Genomic DNA, 24,777 nt, shown 5'->3' on the forward strand with positions numbered 1-24,777 from the left:
CCCTGCGGGACAATTCTATATATTGTAAGGTAGGAGCGATGTGACTCCCAGCTCAGGCTGTGCTGTATCAGTGCATCGCTGCAGTATAACAATAGCTACTTATATTGCACGGAGTTCTCTGCTGTTGCTACATGCAGCCTCAGGCAATGGAAGTAGCTATTGTGTCATCTTCAATAAATGTAGTGGTTTTGCATGGCCACAGCGTGCAAAGCCTTCTTATCTGGCAATGCGGGGAAAAAAATTAATCCTGGAGAAGAAAAGGCTTCTGTTTGGAGTGAAACAAACCTCCGATGATTCCCTTACCCTGGAGAGAACAGAGCTGACATGCGGTACAGTCAATGCAGCACCAGGCTTCAAAACCATGCTCTAAAACACAGCTTCGCTGCATGGAGTTTATTACAGACCTGTTTTAAATGGGAACAGAGCACCTCAAAGGACGAGGCAAATGAAATCTTCCAATAAGGCCACGTGTATTTAAACAATATCAAACAGTTTTGGATACTGTACATAATACCGCGCTGCTCCCTATAGAAGTTTGCTGCAGGTAGAAAGATCGGCCTTACATATAGAAAAACAAAAAGGAACGATTCCTGCGCTCCTACCAATTAGGCTAAGATAAAATAATGAACTCATGAAAAAGAGTTATTTTGTTAAACCCTTTGGCCAAAGCATTTATACGCCTGCATGCCACGACAAAGCATAACCGTATGCAGGTACCTACACTGAATATGTGTAATAATTGTCCCATGGAGTGGTGAAAAAATGTGTGAAAGCCCCGAAGGGGTTAAATAAAGCATAAGCTTATGTGAGTAGTGCAATTTTAGCCTAATTGGTAGGAGCGCAGGAATCGTTCTTTTTGTTTTTCTACATGTAACCTACACCAAATAATTATTATTTTACGGTGGCCCTCCCATGCATTTAACCCTTTCGCTGGCAGAGAAGCCTTCAACAAGTTGAGGTCTCCTTGGCAGCAAAGGGGTGACCAGGTTGTTATGAGCCAGTGTTACAACATTTCGAAGGCACTTCTTCCACCAATGTCCTTGAGCGGTGAGCATGTTCACCAATGAGCCGACCCCTTCCCCCCACTGACCTAACTCACCTCATTGGCGTCTATGCCGTTGTTGACGGACCACGTGGTCTGGAAACACTCCAGCATGCGCTGCTTCAGTGGCTTGGGCATGCGGTGCACGCGGATGAAGTCCTTCAGGTCCTTGGTGCGTGTGTGGTAGAGGGACCGGCGGGAGTACATCCGCTGAATGATGGCCGTGACATTACCGAATACCACTGCGTGCATGAGAGCTAAACACACAGCAATGACCAGGTTAGACACAAGTTTCAGATGCAACTGCTATATCCACAGCATCGTACACACTCTCAACAGCTTATTACATGTCAACGCCCCTCTCCTCCCCAAGACATAAATCTGTGACTTGAGGTTTCTAGACCAAAGAAATTACATTTCATTAAAAAATGAACCAATCACCAATTAAAAATACTACTTGTGAGCACATTCACATATCTCAGACCTTCAACTCTGTCTTTCACCATTATCTTTTAGAAATACAACGCGTCCACTGCAGCCAGGAATTCTGGGTAATGACATGCAAATGAACACTCATAGTGTATCACCTTTTGCTTCTTGTCTATTTTAACATGGAACCCTATAAACCAGGGGTGGCCAACTCCAGTCTTCAAGGGCCACCAACAGGTCCAGTTTTAAGGATATCCCTGCTCAATCAGTGGGTCAGTCACCTGCGCTGAAGCAGGGATATCCGTAAAACCTGAGCTGTTAGTGGCCCTAGAGCACTGGACATGGTCACCCCTGCTATAAGTTTACACCTGCCGTAATACACAGCTTTTTAAGCACAGCCTGGGTTAAAGAAGTGTATAGCCTGTAACCCTCGTCACAGACAGCTGTTTCCACCTTGTGGATCTCAGTGTAAGAAGTGTTACTGGCTCTGCAATGTGAAGCTGGAAGTGACTACAACCAGACAGAGAACAAGCTATGGTGAGTAAAAAAGTGACAACAAAACTCGGCTGTGCAGTGTACAGCAAATAAAAATACCACTTGTGAGCACATTCGCACGTCTCAGGCAGGTCTGTAATACAAAGGTACTGTATACAGAGGCACTCCCAATGCCAATATGAGTACAAGAAAAAAAGGGGAGAAACCCTTGCTGCAAGCTAACCCATCGATGCCCCCATGTTACAAATAGAGGCCTATAGTAGTATAATGTAGAAAGAAGATGTTGGCACAAGAGTAGTTATGCAAAAATGCTATGGGTTACTGCAGCGGTGCGCAAACTGTGGGGCGTGACCCCCAGGGGGGGCGCGACACTGCCGACGGGGGGCGCGGGGTTTACAGAGGCCCCACGCGCTTCCCGAAGGCACTTAAATTAAGTGCCGGGGGAGCTGCAGGGCCTCTGTAAACCTAACTTACCGTGGCTCCGGCGGCTTCCTCCCTGTGTCGCCATGGCAACGCGGCGGCAAAATGACGCTGCGAGGTCATGTGACGTCACGTTGCTATGGCAACGTGACGTCATTACGCCAGAGCGCGGGTAAGTTGGGGTTGGGAGGGGGGCGCGGGAGTGAGGGGACAGCCGGCAGGGGGGCGCAGGGAAAAAAGTTTGCGCCCCCCTGGGTTACTGCATAGTCGTAGGCAGAACTAAAGTAACGTTTTGGGGACACAGCCCCTTTCTCAGACAAGGCCACCCGTGCCACATAACTACTTGCGTGCCTCCATCTCCTTTCTACATTAGGTCTCAGACATGTCTGCAACCCTGCCTTTCCCCATGAGTTAGCTCAGTAAGACTCTAGTAAAGTCTGTAAGACGCAGATGCTGATGGACTTACTGAAATAAAGGACATCAACATGCCAGCCAGTAGCATAGACTAGAAGTGATACCCTTAACAGCTAACTCATAGTTAAAAAGAGTAAAAGTGCTCGGCACGACAACGGTCCCGTCCCTTCGCCTGAAAGCTTGCACTTTTTGTTAACCATGAGTTAGCTATTAAAGGTATCACTTCTACCAATGGCGTAACTTCAGTGTAAGGGACCCCCCCCCCCCCCCCCCCGGGCAGCTCAATTACCTGCGGGCCATCGTCCCGCGACGTTGTTGCATTATGTGACATCGTGTCACCATGAAGACGCAGTGTCACATGACGCCGCAATGTCGATGGAGAGCCGCTCTCTTACAGAGGCTCCGCGCTCTCCCCCAGCAATCCGTTTTATTGCTGTGGGGAAGAGCGCGGGGTTCTCTGTAACTGCTTGGGGGGGATCATCTTATGTCCGAAGGGAGGGTCCCGAGTGCCCGGGTGGTTACGCCATTGACTTCCACCATACTTTTGTTGGACTTACTAGAAATTAGCACAAGTTGGCAGATCTGTATTAGAGCTTTTTTTTAAAGACAGTTCTCCGATCCCAAATAATCAGGGGCAGTTACCCTGCTTCCGAAAATATTATTCACATATAATCAGTGTAGAGGGAGAGAGGGGGTGGCCCGGTATTAAAGGGGTTACACCCCATTTGGCCATCCCCCTGACCTCAACAGGGAGACAAGGGGTTAACTGGGCTGAGGTCCAGAAATGTGATTTAACCCTTGTTATGACATGTAAATGTGTATTCCCCCGTTCCCCTGTTTTATTGTAACATCTGGTTTAATCAGTGTCTGCATCACACACACTAGGTTCCATCCGGGAGCACAAGGGTTAATAGTTGTTTAGTGATTATAGCCCTTTGTGTCTGCATCACACACACTAGGTTCCATCCGGGAGCACAAGGGTTAATAGTTGTTTAGTGATTATAGCCCTTTGTGTAATTTTCCCGCCTTTTCAGTCACCATTTTGCAGACTCCCATAGGCCGCCATTGAGGCTCCATGTGTTTCAATGGCGAATCTTGCTGTTGAGTCCTGTTTCCTGAGAAGCAGATGGCGCCCGAGAGGAAGAGCGGCGGTTTCCCATTGTAAGTCAATGGGCCCATTGACTTCAATGGAGAATCCTCGAAAGAGCTTTCCAGGAACGAGTTGGCTGCCGTCCAAACCGCTTAACCGCAAAGCGGATACATTTTCAATAGGAGAGCTTTGATCACTTACAAGTCAAGTTCAACGACAAGTGGCGTGGGAATAAACAGTTCTAGAGCACTTACAAATAAAATTCTTTCTGCCCCTAGTTCCTAGACCTCCCCCCACTCGACCACAACCGGGTCCCCGTATCCTGGACCCCCGATAAGGGTCGAACCGAGAAGAGCGGGTCGCGCCATAGGTTCCAATGGCGGCGGCAGAAACTGCTCAGGAAAACGACTAAGTGTGAAAAGCTGAAATTTGGGAATCCATATCTCCGGTTCCGGAGGGTCCAGAGGGCCAGGGCTTGGGGTACCTGTAGTCACTGCTTATGGCCAGAAAGGCGACCCAATGTCTAGGACTTAAGTATGGTTCAAAGGATTTTGTCACCTCCACTGTTTGTATGAGGGCGGAGATTACTCAAACCAGAGCAGTCTCCAAGTGTTCCATTTCACACCTCACAACAAAGAATATCCTGCAAGGAATCCAATCTGGTAGACTAGCTGGCATTCCTAATGCAGAGGAGGGGTTACAGAAATGAGACCTCAGAGCTCTACTGCGCATGTACCAACTAGCAGGGGGGCATGTGTCAAAATGTGTTCCCACGTTAATGAGTGGCTAGAGTTAATTGAAAACCAATCCACTGTACTCAATGTTAAGGATAGGGCACAAAAGGTTTATAAACTGTTGTCCACCCTTTATCCTTTGTCTTCTGATATCATCTGAATCGTTACCTAATTGCGAGAGAATTGCTATGCTTCCTACTTCTCATTCCCCATCCCCAAAGTAAGTGTATTTCTTATCTGTTACTGTACTATATCGTGTGTTCACCTATCCAAAGGAATAAATACAATTTGTTATATCTAAGCCTCGTTCAGTTCAAACCCAGTTATTTTGTGTAAATTACAACCTGTCATAACCTATCGTGACAATCAGTATTCTAATTGTTAAAGGATAAAGCGGCCCACTGCTTTTTTTGACCCTGTGAATGGACCACCTGCCAGCACTGGAAGCTTTCACGTTCATGGAACAGGTACACACATCATGTGTCGCTCTTACCAGCAAAGCAGATATTTCTCACAGATGCAAGAATGAGCTTTAATGGCAGCAAAATGGTTAAAAGCAAAGAAACTCGAGAAAACAGGAGGTTTAAGCAGTAATTCCTGAAGAACAGAGCTTTGCTGGCCAATAATGCCAGGCTGGTGGAGGTGGACACAACCGTTAACTCAGGCAGAGACTTTGTGGCCAATAATGATTATTAATATTACTGCTAAATTTGTTGGTCGTTCCCACCATCTCACAAGAGGTTGGGCTGCTGGAAGCCCACCCTCCCTTCCCGCTTCCACTCGACAGGTCATCCATCACCCCCCACTCAACAGGTGGGGTCACAGAAGGTGGAAGGCTGAGTGAGCCTTACAAACCACATCCCTCGATATCCCCTCCACAGTCAAGCTTTGCCTACACGGCCTGGGGGCCGCCTGTGGGCAATGACAGGGATCACCGCTTGACCTGCAATGAGAGGCATCAAATCCCCACCAGGAGGAGGTGGTACTGCCTGCCCCCACCAGGAGGTGAGAGAAGGTAGAGGGGCAAGAGAGGGGGCGTGGGGCAAAGAGAGGGGGCGGTGGGATGTGCAGCATAAGGAGACTGTTTAAAGTTAAGGTAGAGGAGCAGCACGTTGAGTGGGAGAATAATGCCCAGAAATCAGCCAATCAGAGGTATTGTCAGAGCTTTACAAAACACCAACGATTAACCCCTCGCTTGCTGCGCAGTGTTTTGCCAGCCTCTCGTGCGGCTGAAGAATGAAAGAATGAGAGCTGTTTCCACCGATCACACTTTAACGCTTTCACTGCCAGAGGGGGCCTGCAAGGCATAATTCCATCTGCATGATGAGTCTACGTCCGACAATTACCCAAACCTTAGTACTGCAGCCGTAACCCACCCGCTGAGCGGTCCAACTAAGGAAGCCCAAAATAATGCCAGCCAGCCCCGCGGGAGAACGCCATGTAACCACTTTCAGTGTTTCGAAACATTTAGAGTGTTTGCCATTAAAATAGCGGGAGCCCAAATTGCTGCGGGCTCCGAAGGAACAATTTCCCTGCGTTTACGGCTCGTACAATGTGATTAGAAGTTCTGTAAATTGCAGATGGGAAATCACGGTCAGTCGCTGCTGGGGTATCTGTTTCCCTGTGGAAAGTTACAATGTAAAATACACTGTGACATGGAAACATGCACCTGCTCAGCTGGGGGACACTTTATAGCTGTGACATGGAAACATGCACCTGCTCAGCTGGGGGACACTTTATAGCTGTGACATGGAAACATGCACCTGCTCAGCTGGGGGACACTTTATAGCTGTGACATGGAAACATGCACCTGCTCAGCTGGGGGACACTTTATAGCTGTGACATGGAAACGTGCACCTGCTCAGCTGGGGGACACTTTATAGCTGTGACATGGAAACGTGCACCTGCTCAGCTGGGGGGCACTTTATAGCTGTGACATGGAAACGTGCACCTGCTCAGCTGGGGACACTTTATAGCTGTGACATGGAAACGTGCACCTGCTCAGCTGGGGACACTTTATAGCTGTGACATGGAAACATGCACCTGCTCAGCTGGGGGACACGTTATAGCTGTGACATGGAAACATGGACCTGCTCAGCTGGGGGACACTTTATAGCTGTGACATGGAAACATGTACCTGCTCAGCTGGGGGACACTTTATAGCTGTGACATGGAAACATGCACCTGCTCAGCTGGGGGACACTTTATATCTGTGACATGGAAACATGCACCTGCTCAGCTGGGGGACACTTTATATCTGTGACATGGAAACATGCGCCTGCTCAGCTGGGGGACACTTTATAGCTGTGACATGGAAACATGCACCTGTTCAGCTGGGGGACACTTTATAGCTGTGACATGGAAACATGCACCTGCTCAGCTGGGGGACACTTTATAGCTGTGACATGGAAACATGCACCTGCTCAGCTGGGGGACACTTTATAGCTGTGACATGGAAACGTGTACCTGCTCAGCTGGGGGACACTTTATAGCTGTGACATGGAAACATGCACCTGTTCAGCTGGGGGACACTTTATAGCTGTGACATGGAAACATGCACCTGCTCAGCTGGGGGACACTTTATAGCTGTGACATGGAAACGTGCACCTGCTCAGCTGGGGGACACTTTATAGCTGTGACATGGAAACATGCACCTGCTCAGCTGGGGGACACTTTATAGCTGTGACATGGAAACATGCACCTGCTCAGCTGGGGGACACTTTATAGCTGTGACATGGAAACATGCACCTGCTCAGCTGGGGGACACTTTATAGCTGTGACATGGAAACATGCGCCTGCTCAGCTGGGGACACTTTATAGCTGTGACGTGGAAACGTGCACCTGCTCAGCTGGGGGACACTTTATAGCTGTGACATGGAAACGTGCACCTGCTCAGCTGGGGGACACTTTATAGCTGTGACATGGAAACGTGCACCTGCTCAGCTGGGGGACACTTTATAGCTGTGACATGGAAACGTGCACCTGCTCAGCTGGGGGACACTTTATAGCTGTGACATGGAAACGTGCACCTGCTCAGCTGGGGGACACTTTATAGCTGTGACATGGAAACGTGCACCTGCTCAGCTGGGGGACACTTTATAGCTGTGACATGGAAACGTGCACCTGCTCAGCTGGGGGACACTTTATAGCTGTGACATGGAAACATGCACCTGCTCAGCTGGGGGGCACTTTATAGCTGTGACATGGAAACGTGCACCTGCTCAGCTGGGGACACTTTATAGCTGTGACATAGAAACGTGCACCTGCTCAGCTGGGGGACACTTTATAGCTGTGACGTGGAAACATGCACCTGCTCAGCTGGGGGACACTTTATATCTGTGACATGGAAACGTGCACCTGCTCAGCTGGGGGACACTTTATAGCTGTGACATGGAAACGTGCACCTGCTCAGCTGGGGGACACTTTATAGCTGTGACATGGAAACATGCACCTGCTCAGCTGGGGGACACTTTATAGCTGTGATGAGTCGCTTTCAATGCAGACGCAAACCAAAATCGTAACATTACGGGTATTTCATTGCACACGTGCAGAGGCACCAAGCTGCTGTATACATTGCACCTTCATGTTGGAACTTTAAGTGACAGGGTCAGCTTGCAGTATACTGTATATTTAAGTGGCAGGGCCAGCTTGCAGTATATATTTAAGTGGCAGGGTCAGCTTGCAGTATATATTTAAGTGGCAGGGTCAGCTTGCAGTATATATTTAAGTGGCAGGGTCAGCTTGCAGTATATATTTAAGTGGCAGGGTTAGCTTGCAGTATATATTTAAGTGGCAGGGTCAGCTTGCAGTATATATTTAAGTGGCAGGGTCAGCTTGCAGTATATATTTAAGTGGCAGGGTCAGCTTGCAGTATATATTTAAGTGGCAGGGTCAGCTTGCAGTATATATTTAAGTGGCAGGGTCAGCTTGCAGTATATATTTAAGTGGCAGGGTCAGCTTGCAGTATATATTTAAGTGGCAGGGTCAGCTTGCAGTATATATTTAAGTGGCAGGGTCAGCTTGCAGTATATATTTAAGTGGCAGGGTCAGCTTGCAGTATATATTTAAGTAGCAGGGTCAGCTTGCAGTATATATTTAAGTGGCAGGGTCAGCTTGCAGTATATATTTAAGTGGCAGGGTCAGCTTGCAGTATATATTTAAGTGGCAGGGTCAGCTTGCAGTATATATTTAAGTGGCAGGGTCAGCTTGCAGTATATATTTAAGTGGCAGGGTCAGCTTGCAGTATATATTTAAGTGGCAGGGTCAGCTTGCAGTATATATTTAAGTGGCAGGGTCAGCTTGCAGTATATATTTAAGTGGCAGGGTTAGCTTGCAGTATATATTTAAGTGGCAGGGTCAGCTTGCAGTATATATTTAAGTGGCAGGGTCAGCTTGCAGTATATATTTAAGTGGGAGGGTCAGCTTGCAGTATATATTTAAGTGGCAGGGTCAGCTTGCAGTATATATTTAAGTGGCAGGGTCAGCTTGCAGTATATATTTAAGTGGCAGGGTCAGCTTGCAGTATATATTTAAGTGGCAGGGTCAGCTTGCAGTATATATTTAAGTGGCAGGGTCAGCTTGCAGTATATATTTAAGTGGCAGGGTCAGCTTGCAGTATATATTTAAGTGGCAGGGTCAGCTTGCAGTATATATTTAAGTGGAAGGGCCAGCTTGCAGTATATATTTAAGTGGCAGGGTCAGCTTGCAGTATATATTTAAGTGGCAGGGTCAGCTTGCAGCATATATTTAAGTGGCAGGGTCAGCTTGCAGTATATATTTAAGTGGCAGGGTCAGCTTGCAGTATATATTTAAGTGGCAGGGTCAGCTTGCAGTATATATTTAAGTGGCAGGGTCAGCTTGCAGTATATATTTAAGTGGCAGGGTCAGCTTGCAGTATATATTTAAGTGGCAGGGTCAGCTTGCAGTATATATTTAAGTGGCAGGGTCAGCTTGCAGTATATATTTAAGTGGCAGGGTTAGCTTGCAGTATATATTTAAGTGGGAGGGTCAGCTTGCAGTATATATTTAAGTGCCAGGGTTAGCTTGCAGTATATATTTAAGTGGCAGGGTCAGCTTGCAGTATATATTTAAGTGGCAGGGTCAGCTTGCAGTATATATTTAAGTGGCAGGGTCAGCTTGCAGTATATATTTAAGTGGCAGGGTCAGCTTGCAGTATATATTTAAGTGGCAGGGTCAGCTTGCAGTATATATTTAAGTGGCAGGGTCAGCTTGCAGTATATATTTAAGTGGCAGGGTCAGCTTGCAGTATATATTTAAGTGGCAGGGTCAGCTTGCAGTATATATTTAAGTGGCAGGGTCAGCTTGCCGTATATATTTAAGTGGCAGGGTCAGCTTGCCGTATATATTTAAGTGGCAGGGTCAGCTTGCAGTATATATTTAAGTGGCAGGGTCAGCTTGCAGTATATATTTAAGTGGCAGGGTCAGCTTGCAGTATATATTTAAGTGGCAGGGTCAGCTTGCAGTATATATTTAAGTGGCAGGGTCAGCTTGCAGTATATATTTAAGTGGCAGGGTCAGCTTGCAGTATATATTTAAGTGGCAGGGTCAGCTTGCAGTATATATTTAAGTGGCAGGGTCAGCTTGCAGTATATATTTAAGTGGCAGGGTCAGCTTGCAGTTTACACAGACGTCAGCACCCAAAAAAAACAGAAATTCCAGAATTTAGGAGTTCTTTATAGAAAATTGCATTTTCATTTCCATGAGTGGGTCTCCACTGAAGTCTATGAGACTGATGCTAAAAATCACGGAGACCTACTCCACATCAGGGAGACTCGCCGACAAATCAGTGCCGGGTCGCAAGTATTTAACGCCTTTTGCCACCAGCCATTTACGCCTTCATCTTCAAACAATGTGTTTCGTCAAGTTTATTAGCACAACCAAATGGGATAAGCTTGGCGCACAGATGTAAATGGTGTGTGCGCCAACAAAACCGTAACGCCCGCGTGCAAACCGTTCAAATTGAACCTGGCGTAAATCTTAACTCTATACATTATTATATATGATGTCATATGTTTATATTAGTAGTGCAGAATTTCGGTGCTATGTATCAACCGAAAATGTATTTGACGCAGATCGGATGTTTCATTATACACGGTTGGTTAACAAAATGTATTATTTTACAGAATAGCTATTGTAAATAATATTCTACTAATAATTGATATTTACTTACACTAGATATACATTTAAAATGCAATAAACATAATTGTGTTTGAATTGAAATGGTATCAATCAGGTATTTATAACATGACGCTATATAAATCATTTGACTCAACAAACTATGTGTGATGTGTAGAAAGTTACGGAACGACCATCAGACCTGCGATACACATTTTATTATGAATGTTTATACTACTTTTTAATACTATGATTGCGTAAAAATTAAAACTGGGGATTAAAAGATAGTGTCACCTGAATTCTGGACACAAACCTCTCTCTGAGCACAAACGGGGGTGGGAGAGGGAAATATGGCAGACAGGTGACCTCTGACTCACCTCCGATCAGCATGGTGCAGATGGAGAAGATCTTCTCAGCGTCCGTGTTGGCGGAGACATTCCCGAAACCCACGCTTGTCAGGCTGCTGAGCGCGAAGTAGAGCGAGGTGATGTAAGAGCTCCGGAGGGGGGGCCCCCCGATAAGATCCGTGGCGTTCCCCCCGTGTCTGCCGTTGGGGTGGACGCTGCTGTTGGCAGAACCGGACAGTTTCTCCACTTGGGTGTAGGGCAACCCCAGGCGCTTCGAAAACTCGTGCAGCCACCCTTCAGGGGGGAAACAGGACACAGAGAGTCACATACCGTGTCCTCGCTTCAAGCAACTGAAAAGCACCACGTAACACGGTCCCTATCATGTGTAACTTTTGTGGTTGAAATACCTTTAAAAAAAATGGTGGCAATGCCAGATTGCCAAACCCTCCCCACCCTCCAACAAACAAAAACTACTTTTGTGAGTAAGAAAAGAAAATAGGCAGATAGGCGCACGGAGGGACACGAACTAGTTAATTAATAACCCCAATAGTAGGATCAGTAAAAACACATACACAATAAAACACTGCAAAACTATATCAATAGGCTGGGAGGGGGACAGGACAGCAACGCCTCAACACTGTGCAGCCAAAAGAAGGGGCCCGAACCCAATCTGTTAATGTACCAGGCAGCATGGATTGTGTATGTGTTTTTATTGATACTAGTATTGGGGTTATTAATAAACTAGTTTGTGTCCCTCAGTGCGCCTATCTGCCTATTTCCTTTCCTTGCCTGTGAGCCCCCCTTCAGGAGCTCACGTTTGTAGGGGGTGTGGAGTCCCTTAGACAGACGGCAGCAAGAGGGTCTTTTCCATCTGGCAGCACCAGTGCGGAGTGACTCTTCTATACCTTACTTTTGTGAGCAACTTAACCAAATCTAGCGGGATTTTCTTAATCTAACTGTACCAAAAGCAAAGATCTGGATGAATTTGTTTCTCTGGGAATGACATGCAAATTCCCTTGTGAAGGGCCAGTATTTGTCAGTGCTGAAGGAGTCGCGACATGGCAAAGTGCTTTCACCCTATTACAACTCCAATACATGATGCTACGTCCGTTTATGACACTTTCATACTATTATGAGCAATTGTATCAGCGTTTCCATTTTGATGTTTTGTTTAGCTATTGATGGCATCTTAATTAGTTATAGTATTAATGGGTAGGGGGGGGGTGTGGGGGGGAGATCAAAAGGTACCAGATAACCTAAAAGTAACCTTTACAGTGCCTGGTACGCAGGGATGGATTGGCCAGGGTCCGTTCAGCTTTAAAAAAAAATTGGGTCAGTAGTGAGAGGAGAAAAGCTGTGTGCACACACTGTAGGGTTTAGCCAGCATGTCCCCACTTTGGGGCTGCCTGCAGTGTGCTGCTGGTAATGGTAAGTGTGTGTGTAAGTCTATGCAGGGAGTTTTTGTGGCGGTACTATCCAGTACTCAGTACCGCCACCTCCGTTTCCCCTGCTGCTGGAGTAGCCCCCCGTCCCCCAGGTAACATTCTTAGAGAGAGAGAGAGAGAGAGAGAGAGAGAGAGAGTGTCTGTGTGTGCTGGGGGGGTTATTGTGTGTATTGGGGGAAGAGTTATGTGCATTAGGGGGTTATGTGTATAGGGGTTGTGTATTGGGGGGGTTAATATTATTATGGGGATGTACAATTCTTAGAGGGGGGGAAGTGTGTGTGGTTATTGTGTGTATTAGGGGGATATTGTGTGTATAGGGGTTGTGTGTTTTTGGAAGGTTATTATGTGTATTGGATAAGATTGTGTGTATAGGGGGGATATTGTGTGTATTGCGTGGGGTTTATTGTGTGTATTGGGGTAATACTGTGTGTATAGTTGGTTATTGTGTGTATTGGGGGAATTATTGTGTGTATTTGGGGTGGTTATTATGTGTATTGGGGAGGGGGAGTATTAGGTGGGGAGTAGAAGAGGAGGGTAGAGGTGGGGGTGAAAGGGAAGGGAGGAAGAGGATGAGAGGGAGGAGAGATGGGGGTCTCGAAAGGGTGCCAACACTGGGGGTTGGGGAGGACACCCAGTGAAAACTCTAGTTCTCGGCCTTGGAAAGCTGTCTGCGGCCCTGAGTACCAGCACCTCCTTTCTTTTTATTTTAACAAAAAACCCAATCTGTATATATGTGTGTATGTATAAATATATATATATATATATATAAAATATATATATATACTGTATATGTATATATATATATAGGTATACGTTAGCAGCAGGAATGATGGCACAAAGACGAAAACACTCAAAAGTATAATCCAAAGTAATTGTATTAAAGAAATAAACAGCACAAAATACAACGTTTCGATCCGCACAGAGGGATCTTTATCTGGGGAGTGATGAAGATCCCTCTGTGCGGATCGAAACGTTGTATTTGGTGCTGTTTATTTCTTTAATACAATTACTTTGGATTATACTTTTGAGTGCTGTCGTCTTTGTGCCATCATTCCTGCTGCTAACGTATATCTGTATTAGTTTATGGCCACAGCACCAGACCTATCAAGTTTATTTACTGGAGTGCTGGTTACACACACACACATATATATATATATATATACACACTAGCTGAGAGACCCGGCGTTGCAAATAAATAACAATATGTTTAGGCATTAAATGACAGTTAGTGAGGAGATACTCACAGCAGCCACTTAATATTGTAAAATGTACATTCCAACTTATCCCTTTAAGAGATGTAACATTCATCTAATATGGATCTCATGTGATATTAGGTGAAGAAGCATGGTCTCAGGTGTGTGTGTGTGTACTCAGTTGGTAAAGTGGGCATATTAATATGTAAAGTGTGTGTGTGAAACAGGACATATAAAAATGTTAAGTGTGTGTGTGTGTGTGTGTGTGTGTGTGTGTGTGTGTGTGTGTGTGTGTGTGTGTGTGTGTGTGTGTGTGTGTGTGTGTGTGTGTGTGTGTGTGTGTGTGTGTGTGTGTGTGTGTGTGTGGACACAGGGGTGAGAGTGTGAGATGAACTTACCAAGGACTCTGCAGGGCTTCTGTGGGGGTATGCTGTCAGTGAAAGTGTGTGACAGTGAAGTAGGTGTGTGTCAGTGATGTCACTGTAAGTTTTGGCCAATGACAGTCGTGTGGGCGGTGTGTGTCACAGTGGGGCGTACCTCTTGGGCAATGACAGTCGGGGTGGCCACGGACCAATCACATTCACCGCAGCTAGTACCAACCTTTGATTTTATATATTAAGATATATACGAAGACAGGAAGATAGCAGTTTCTGGCCACGACTAGGATTGTATACAGCTGTTTTCGATCAGAGGCAATCACTGGTGCTATATATACATTGAAGACCAGCACAGCTACTACAATCCTGTCCTTGAGAAAGTCACCCTGAGTGAAACGCATTGGCGTCGTGACGCAGTAACGCAGTGACGCCATTACGCTCTGGGGATAGAGGCACCCGTTGGAACTACGCATCCGGTGCCAAAGCGAGGTCTGACACGCAGGGAGTTTTTCACCTCCTACTGAGGTTTGACATACGGGAGCTCCGTTTAAGCCACAGGAGGAAAGTATTCTCACTAACATCAGGATACACCGGCCCAATCAGACCGCACGTCGAGGAATTTAGCTCCGTGCTCTACTAGGTCTGCCAACAGTACACCGACTTCACTGTACATCTGAGAAGGGACATTCTCTAGTTGGTGACTGTTGTTTTATTCTGGGTTCTTATCGGCTATATGGACTGTTATTGAATCAACTGATATTCCAACTGGTTGTTTTCCTCCCTTACAATCTCCTGCTCCCTCGCCTTACCATCCCCTTATATGTCACTTGCCTATTGCTGCACCCGGCTACTATCTGATATTGATTGCTTTTTAATCACACCAGTTGAACATTGGTCCTTTTGCACCAGTTGAACATTGGTCCTTTTGCACCAGTTGAACATTGGTCCTTTTGCACCAGTTGAAAATTGGTCCTTTTGCACCAGTTGAACATTGGTCCTTTTGACCACTCTGGTTTTTTTTAATAAACTCTACGCATTACTTTATATTTACGGAACTGGCGCTTCTTTCTTTTTTTCTGTTTTTTGTTATTATCACTGTGGTCAGGCTTGACCATATAGAAGCTTTGCCTCATCCGTACAGACTGTCCCTGGGCCTTAATTACCTATCTATCCCACATTATTCACGTATTACATTATTATAATTACCTTCTATATAATTCACTCTTAGCACACTTTTTGCACATTACATCATTTATAATTAACGTACTAGCGCTACTATTTGTTTTTGTGTATATATATATATATATATATATATATATAACTGAAAATCTTGGTTGTGAGTGTCTGTAGACAATTTGATTGGTCCGTTGGTCCATCTGCCCGCCCTCCCTCGGCTCTCATTGGCCGGTGTGTCTCACCCCCCCCCCCCCTGTGTCCTGCCCCCCCACGGCTCTCATTGGCCGGTGTGTCTCACCCCCCCCGTGTGTCCCGCCCCCCCACTGCTCTCATTGGCTGGTGCGCTCTAACCCAGGGGTCCCCAACCCCTGGCCACACTGCTGCTGCTGCTGCCGGAGGTGAGGAAATGCTCCCTGGTGGTGGTGGTGGTGGCGCTGACTGCTGCTGGGGGGGGGCTTAACTGAGACGTCTGAGTATTTGCCCCCCCAGCTTCATTTTGCCCCCCCCCCCAGCTCCGTTTTTGCCCCTCCCCAGCTCAGTTTTTGCCCCTCCCCCAGCTGCATTTTTGACCCCCCAGCTCTGTTTTTGCCCCTCCCCTCAGCTGCATTTTTGCCCCTCCATCTCCGTTTTTGACCCCCCCAGCTCCGTTTTTGACTCCCCAGCTGTTTTTGACCCCCCAGCTCTGTTTTTGACCCCCCCAGCTCAGTTTGTGACCCCCCCAAACACACACACACACAGTGACACACACTGTGACAGACCCACACTGACACCCCCCGCCCCTGCCTTTCCCCCCCCTTTCCCCCCCACCCCTGGCTTTCCCCCCCTGCCTCCCCCTTTTCCCCCATGCCTTCCCCCACCCCCCTCACATACCCCGCCTCCCCCCACACCCTCCCGCCTCCCCCTGCCATTCACCCACTCCCCGCCCGCACTCCCCGCCCGCACTCCCGCCTTTCACCCACCTGCCGCCCGCACTCACGCCGCCTCACACCCCTGCGCCCCACAGCCGCCCGCACTCAACAGATACCTGCCGCCTCTCACCCACCCGCCACACTCGACACACACCCGCCGCCTCTCACCCACCCGACACACACCTGCCGCCTCCCGCCCCTACGCACCGACATCACTGACCAGCCGCCGCACCCACTCACCACCCGGCGCCTCCCGCCTCACACCCACCCGCTGCACTCACACCCCTACACACCGACATCACTGACCAGCCGCCGCCCACACTCACCAGACACCCGCCGCCTCACACCCGCTCACACCCTAGCGGGAGCCCCACCCAAAGCCAGCACTCACTACCCACCCGCCACCCATACTGAACACCCACCCGCCGCCTCACACCCACTCACACCCATAGCGGGACACACACCTCACATTTTTACATCACGTATGTAACCAAAATATACATTGTACTGTGGTGTTTACAATAAACCATTTTTAAACAACATCGTATTACATTTTCTTCCATGTTTCTTTTCAACATCATTATACAACCTTTCTACCAAATAGTCAACCTATTGTTCCCCTATTTATAACTAATACTACCTATTACGGATTTACATCCCGGGCAACGCCGGGTCTCTCAGCTAGTATATATATAAAAACAAAGTAAGCTTGGGATTGTTCTACAGTAAATGCTAATTTATTAGGTGATCGACGTGTTGATCATTTGTCAAAGAAGTGTGCCTTTTGTGGGACCTTTGTGAAGAAGTGTGTCTTTTGTGGGACCTTTGTGAAGAAGTGTGCCTTTTGTGGGACCTTTGTGAAGAAGTGTGCCTTTTGTGGGACCTTTGGGAAGAAGTGTGTCTTTTGTGGGAGCTTTGTGAAGAAGTGTGCGTGACTTCTATTTTGTTCCTATACTACATTTCTCCTTCCGTGCCACCATGGTTTCTACTTTTTAGGAGTTAAATACGTTAATACACTGACTCTCATGGCGACCACGGCACATTTTGGGGGGCGGCAGAGGCCGCGTGAGGGAGGCCAGGAGCAAAGCAGCCTACTTACCTCCCACGCTGCTGCAGCAACATGTTCTCCCTACTGCTGCACACAGCTACTCAGGCTTAGGGAGGGGGGTAAAACAGGGGGGTGTAAAACAGAGGGGAGTATGTAAAAAATGGGAGAGGGGGGGTCAAAATGGGAGGGTTATGTAAAAACGGAGGGGTGGGTTAAAAACAGAATAATGGTGAGAGAGAGAAGTGGGTGGGGGACAGAATTGGGTGGGAGACAATGGGGTTAGAGAGCGGGGTGTGAGAGAGAGGGGAGTGAGAGAGAGGGGGGAGTGAGAGAGCGTGGGGTGAGAAAGAGAGAGCGGGGGGTGAGAAAGAGAGAGCGGGGGGTGAGAAAGAAAGAGCGGTGGGTGAGAAAGAGAGAGCACAGGGGTGAGAGAGAGCGGGGGGTGTGAGAGGAGGTGAGAGAAAGCATGGCTGAAGGTTTGCCTAGGGTACCCAATACCCTAGCGCCAGCCCTGCTTCTATGTATGTATGTATGTATGTGTGTGTGTGTGTGTGTGTGTGTGTGTGTATGTACACACAAAAAACAAAACAACCGTGCAATTTTTCGGGCCACAATAGCGCCTTGGCAAAACATGGGTTTCAGGGACAACATTTTAGGCACGGGCACCTGGGAAATCTCTGTCCCTGTATGGTGTGTGTGTTTATTGTGCTTTTCTATGTGTGTGGAGCTCTCTCGTTGTATAGTGTGTGGCATGCGTGTGTCTGGTGCATGTATCTTGTGTGTGTGCGTCTGTGTATGGTGCGTGTGTGTCGGGTGCGTGTGTGTCGGGTGCGTGCGTCTGTGTATGGTGCGTCACGTGTCTCGGGTGCGTGCGTCTGTGTATGGTGCGTGTATCTGGGGTCCGTGCGTCTGTGTATGGTGCGTGTAGGGTCCGTGCGTCTATGTATGGTGGGCATTGGGTGCGTGTAGCGTGTGTGTGGGCCGCCTGATTCTTGGGCCGGCTGGATGGTCTTGGCCCCCCTCCCCCTCTTATAGACACTTGCTCGGTTTTTACGGGGTGGTCGGGCTGACCACTGACCAACAGATCGGCCAACATGGAGCTCCCTTCATTTCTGTCTCTGGTCGTGTCACGTGACGGCTCCTGGAGCGATCACATGATGTAGAAGTGTCAGACTCAGGGCACTGTCAAGGTCAAAGAGACCCAAAGAAAAGAGAATCTGACAGAAGGTGCAGATATGTTACTATTTCGAGAGCGCAGGACATACAGCGACCCAGCGTCTCCTTGTGTCTATCCAGCCATGAATGCTTTATGTGATAACAGGCAGCAGAATGAGATAATAGAGCAATGAACTCGTTCCCAGGTGATTTGCCACCACACTTGTCAAGTCCCAGGAAGTTCCGCCACCTCAGACGCTGTTATATAGTCTCACTCAGCATCATTACCCTAATACTGCAATTGTCAAACATCACAGCTCCGAGGTGACCTGCGGATAAATACTCTCTATACGCAAACATCACATTATGTGCAGATCAGTAAGTGTCGGTCTCCGTAACGCTGTGTCTCGAACAGAGGAAGCAGGAACGCTCAGTACAAAACGATTTATATGTGTATTTATGTATATCTTTATGTATGTAAATCCCACAGTGTACTCAGCACTTTAGAAATCAGACAATACAAAATAGGGAATTGTAATACAATAAGTACAAGACCTCAGACATCCCTTTCTCACTTCCCCTTACCTACATCTCTGGGTTTCTTTTGCTTTAATAACCTCTGTTTTAACCATAGATTCCTTTGTAAACCAGTATTGCTGACCTGAGGAAGAGAGGAGAACTCTCTGAAGCTTGTCCTACAGTATGACATAAACTGTTAGTCTAAATAAAAAAGGTATCATCTAATACGGAAGTACTCATTTATTCTGCACTATCGCAACTGGACTAACACGGCTATTTCCGTGTTTTATATATATATATATATATATATATATATATATATATATATATATATATATATATATATACACACACACACAGAGCTTGAGAAAAGACCAATTTATATAAATATATATATATATCAATTCCGCAACATTTTGCTTCAATAGAATGTTGTTGAAACTTATCCTAAGTAGGATACGCGTTTAACCTCAGGGAACATAACATCCGTCATTGTTTTAGGTAACGTCACGCATTGAACAGAGCTTAGGGTACCTGTCCCTGAAAAGCGTACTGCTATATATTATGTATAATAAGTCAGTCCAGTTTACGGTATTCAGCATTTGTAGGAATAGAAGCCAGCAGTGTTTTGAAGAGTTCCACTATTTTGCACTGAATGTCAATGCATATTTATTCATTATTATTAAAGGTCAATATAAGCATATCTAAAATAATGTCTCGTTGCTGCCCATCTGCCCTGTCATTTCCAGCAAACTAATTAGTACAGAAAACAGAAGGAAAAAAAACCTCCAATTGTGAATTACCGTCGGTCACATTTAAAATGTCAGCCTCCCGAGTGTCTCCCTTCTATCCAGATTATCAACATAACACACTCGTTATTCTAGCAATCATGTATGGCCGTGAATTGCCTTTAGCCCATGTTCTGTGAATCTTTGTCCAGAAAAAATATGACCTTTATAAAGCACTGTGGGTTTTTGTTGATATATTTTTTAATAGTGATTCAATGATTTCATGCTAATAATTTCACTTTAAATAAAGATTTAAAAAAAATAAAGAAATAAATAACCCCTTCACTGCCAGTGCATAATTTCGGTCTCTGTTGTTAACATGTCTTCGTCTCCTGTCTCCTGGCTGTTGGTGAACCTCAAGGATCTGTTCTGGGACCTCTCCTTTTCTCTCTCTACACACTGCAGTACATCACTTGGTGACCTCACCAACTCTTTTGGCCTTAGATATTATCTCTATGCAGATGATACACACACACACATACTGTATGTAACGGGTTTTCTGGACTGCCTGACCCACCCAATCTCATATTGCCCCCTGTGGTCTAACCAGTCCCCATTACAGTGTGAGTGTGTCTGGTGGTGCACCTGTTGGCTACAGGACTCCTGAGTCTCCCGCATGATGGTGTGTGGGGATGACCCGTCCAGACAGGCAGCTGAGGTAGTGTGCAGAGTCCTACCTATATCCAGTGCAGCGCCTCCACCTCATCAGGATCCCAGCGTGAGCTTGTGGATGGTCCTGGTGAGGAACTCCTCTGTGGTGCGGTCCCCTGTGCAATCACTTCACTCTTACACACGAGGGTTTCTGTTATCAGCATCATCTTTATTGCACAGTGGGCAAGCTGCCCTCCACAATGGGGTGTAGTTAGCCCTCCATTGTTCAGCTGCTTCCCTCTGAAAGGTATCTCTTCTCTTAATTGGTGGGTTCCCTATCTCCCCTTCAGGGAGATGGTCCCTGTGCCAGGTCCCTGGTCACAGTCCTATAAGCTGTCTCCTCCCAAGCCTGCACTCAGACTTGCTCCTTGTCTCATAGTTCTTACATCAGCCACCAACAGCTTTCCCTGTCTGCTTTGTGCTGCCAGACTCACAGCTCTGCATCAGACTACTGCAACAATGTTGCAGACCTCCATGTGCCTCTTACTGAACAGAGCAGCACAGGAACTCAACCACCAACTTTAGTCAGTGCTGTGTCTTATATCCCCTAGGAACAGGCACATCTCTGATGTCACTAACCGTGGACACACAGCATGTTGTCTCTTCCTATGAGACATATGACACCTCACCAGGGTGTGAGGGCAAACCTCCATGATAACTGCTGGCATGCCCATAACTTACCAGGCCTTACTGTCAGCAGGAGAGATGACTGCAGCCATTTTACAGCATGGTTACACACATATATATATATATATACACACATACTAGCTGAGAGACCCGGTGCTGCCCGGGACCAAAACCTCCAGCTCCTTCCTCTCGCCCCCCCCCCGTTCCCCTCGTCTCTCTCCGCCTCCCCCCACCCATGAGCAGATGTGGTCCTTCCCCCCCCTCTGCGCAGGTCTGGTCCTCCCCCCCACCCCCCTGCACTGCTCCGGTCTCCCCCCCCGCGCAGCACACAGTGCCACACACACAAACCCAGCGAGACACACACACAGTGTCAGACACACACACACACACACACACACACAGTGTCACACATACACACAGTGACACACACACACACAGTGTCACACACAAACACATACACACAGTGTCACACACACACACAGTGTCACACACACAAACACACACACACACACACAGAGTGTCACACACACACACACACACACACACACACACACACACACACACACACACACACACACACACACACACACACACACACACACACACACACACACACACACACACACACACTGTCACACACACACACTGACACACACACACTGTCACACACACACACACACACACACACACACACACACACACACACACACACACACACACACACACACACACACACACACACACACACACACACACACACACACACACACACACACACACACACACTGTCACACACACACACACACACACACACACACACACACACACACACACACACACACACACACACACACACACACACACACACACACAGACACACACACACACTGACACACACACACACACACACACACACACACACACACACTGACACACACACACACACACACACACACACACACACACACACACACACACACACACACACACACACACACTGTCACACACACACACTGACACACACACACTGTCACACACACACACACACACACTGACACACACACACACACACACACACACACACACACACACACACACACACACACACACTGTCACACACTGACACACACACACACACACACACACACACACACACACTGTCACACACACACACACACACACACACACACACACACACACACACACACACACACACACACACACACACACACACACACACACACACACACACACACACACACACACACACACACACAGTCACACACACACACTGACACACACACACACACACACACACACACACACTGACACACACACACACACACACACACACACACACACACACACACACACACTGACACACACACACACACACACACACACACACACACACACACACACACACACACACACACACACACACACACTGACACACACACACACACACAGTGTCACACACACACACACACACACACACACACAGTGTCACACACACACACACACACACACACACACACACACACACACACACACACACACACACACACACACACACACACACACAGTGTCACACACACACACACACACAGTGTCACACACACACAGTGTCACACACACACACACAGTGTCACACACACACACACACACACGTCCTCGGGCACCCACAACAACTGCAGTGAGGACCCGCCCGTTCCCCCCACCGGCGGACACCAGACACCTCCGTCCAGTCTCCGCGCTCCCACCGGTCCAGAAGGCGCCTCTCTCCTGTCCGGGCGCTCTGACTGGTTGGTCCTGGGTGTGGGGGCGGAGCATGCAGCAGAGGAGCAAACCGGAGCGGGCGCGAGCCGGCGTCGGGAGGAGGCTGAAGTGCCCGATGAACGGGAGCAGCCGCAGGCTGGAGCCGCAGCGTGCGCAGGCCGCTGGAGCACACGTGCAACGCGCATGTGACAGGGGGGCACCGACACAGGGGGCAGTGCGGGGGGGGGTGACACCCGGGGGGCATGGGGGTGCGCTACCCAGGGGGGGGCAGGTGGAGGTTATGGCAGGGGGCCTCAGCGGGAGACGGACACAGAGTGGTGTGACCGGGGGGAGGGGGGTTGATGGTGTGGGAGAGGTGAGGCTGGCGCCGAGGAGCGGCGGGTGGTAGTGGTGTGACCGGGGGGAGGGGGCTTGGTGGTGGGGGAGAGGTGAGGCCGGCGCCGAGGAGCGGCGGGTGGTAGTGGTGTGACCAGGGGGGAGGGGGGTTGGTGGTGGGGGAGAGGTGAGGCCGGCGCTGAGGAGCGGCGGGTGGTAGTGGTGTGACCGGGGGGAGGGGGGTTGGTGGTGGGTGAGAGGTGAGGCCGGCGCCGAGGAGCGGCGGGTGGTAGTGGTGTGACCGGGGGAAGGGGGGTTGATGGTGTGGGAGAGGTGAGGCTGGCGCCGAGGAGCGGCGGGTGGTAGTGGTGTGACCGGGGGGAGGGGGCTTGGTGGTGGGGGAGAGGTGAGGCCGGCGCCGAGGAGCGGCGGGTGGTAGTGGTGTGACCAGGGGGGAGGGGGGTTGGTGGTGGGGGAGAGGTGAGGCCGGCGCTGAGGAGCGGCGGGTGGTAGTGGTGTGACCGGGGGGAGGGGGGTTGGTGGTGGGTGAGAGGTGAGGCCGGCGCCGAGGAGCGGCGGGTGGTAGTGGTGTGACCGGGGGGGGGGGAGGGGGGTTGATGGTGGGGGAGAGGTGAGGCTGGCGCCGAGGTGCGGCGGGTGGTAGTGGTGTGGATGGTCCTTCTAAGTGAGATTCCTAATCCAAGTGAGGGCAAGAGGTGCAATGTGAGGGGTGGGATGAGGGGGGCGGGGGGTGCGTCCGTGGCCAATGACACAGGGGGAACACAGGGCTAATCACACAGGGGGAAGACATACACACACAAACATTATTTCAGACTTATAGATATATATATATATATATATATATATATATATATATATATATATATATATATATATATATATATATATATATATATATATATACAGTGGTTGACAAATCACCAAAAAATCTACTCGCCACACAAAAAAATCTACTCGCCACCTAGTACCAAACGTGTGCTGCTTGGGCCAATATTTACTCGCCCGGGGGTTAAATCCACTCGCCCGGGGCGAGCAAATGTATAGGTTTGTCGAACACTGTATATATATCAATCCAACCCTACCCTCACACCTGCAATCCAGTCTCAAGTCTCTGATAAACGTGGCCCAATATCCCTTTTTTCCATTCCCAGAAATGGTTCTTCCATCTGTCCGATCGCCAAAGAACGTTGCCAAGAGTGACATTTGACTCTTCCCTTTCCTTCTCTATTCACGGCGTGGCTAAAATGTGTTGCATCTACCTCCGTAATATTACTAAAATCTGCTCTTTCCTCTGTCACGCTACGGATAAAACTCGAATGCCCTTATTCTCTCCCGTCTGGATTACTGTAACATACTGCTAACAGGCCTCCCTGTCTCACAACTGTCTCCTTTGCAATCTATCTAAAATTCTGCTGCTAGAATAATATCACGTTCTCCCAAAACAGTCTCTGCTCATCTCCTTAAATCCCTCTGACTTCCCATCAAATTTCACCAACAACGTTCTCCCTCTTACCTTCAAGGCTCTCCACTCATCTGCTCCTCCCTACATATCAGCTCTGATCTCTCGCTATGCCCCAGCTTGTATACTGCGCTCTACCCATAACTGTCTCCTCTCCACCCCTTTCACGTCTACTGCTCTCTCGCCTTAAACATTTTTCCTACACTGCCC

At 48.3% G+C, this 24,777-nt stretch overlaps 1 protein-coding gene across 1 annotated transcript in view; it reads right to left on the minus strand.

Moving 5' to 3' along the window:
- LOC142498758 (voltage-gated delayed rectifier potassium channel KCNH8-like) overlaps positions 1-24,777 on the minus strand; it is a 375,271-nt gene that overhangs the window by 42,048 nt on the left and 308,446 nt on the right. Inside the window, exons 8-9 of the mRNA XM_075607124.1 lie at positions 11,137-11,400; positions 1,100-1,299 (exon numbers count right to left, since the gene is read on the minus strand). Of these exons, the coding sequence (XP_075463239.1) occupies positions 1,100-1,299; positions 11,137-11,400 (464 nt within the window). The remainder of the gene's footprint in view (positions 1-1,099; positions 1,300-11,136; positions 11,401-24,777) is intronic.

The sequence above is a fragment of the Ascaphus truei genome, chromosome 7 (assembly GCF_040206685.1).
Source record: "Ascaphus truei isolate aAscTru1 chromosome 7, aAscTru1.hap1, whole genome shotgun sequence".
Taxonomy (NCBI): domain Eukaryota; kingdom Metazoa; phylum Chordata; class Amphibia; order Anura; family Ascaphidae; genus Ascaphus; species Ascaphus truei.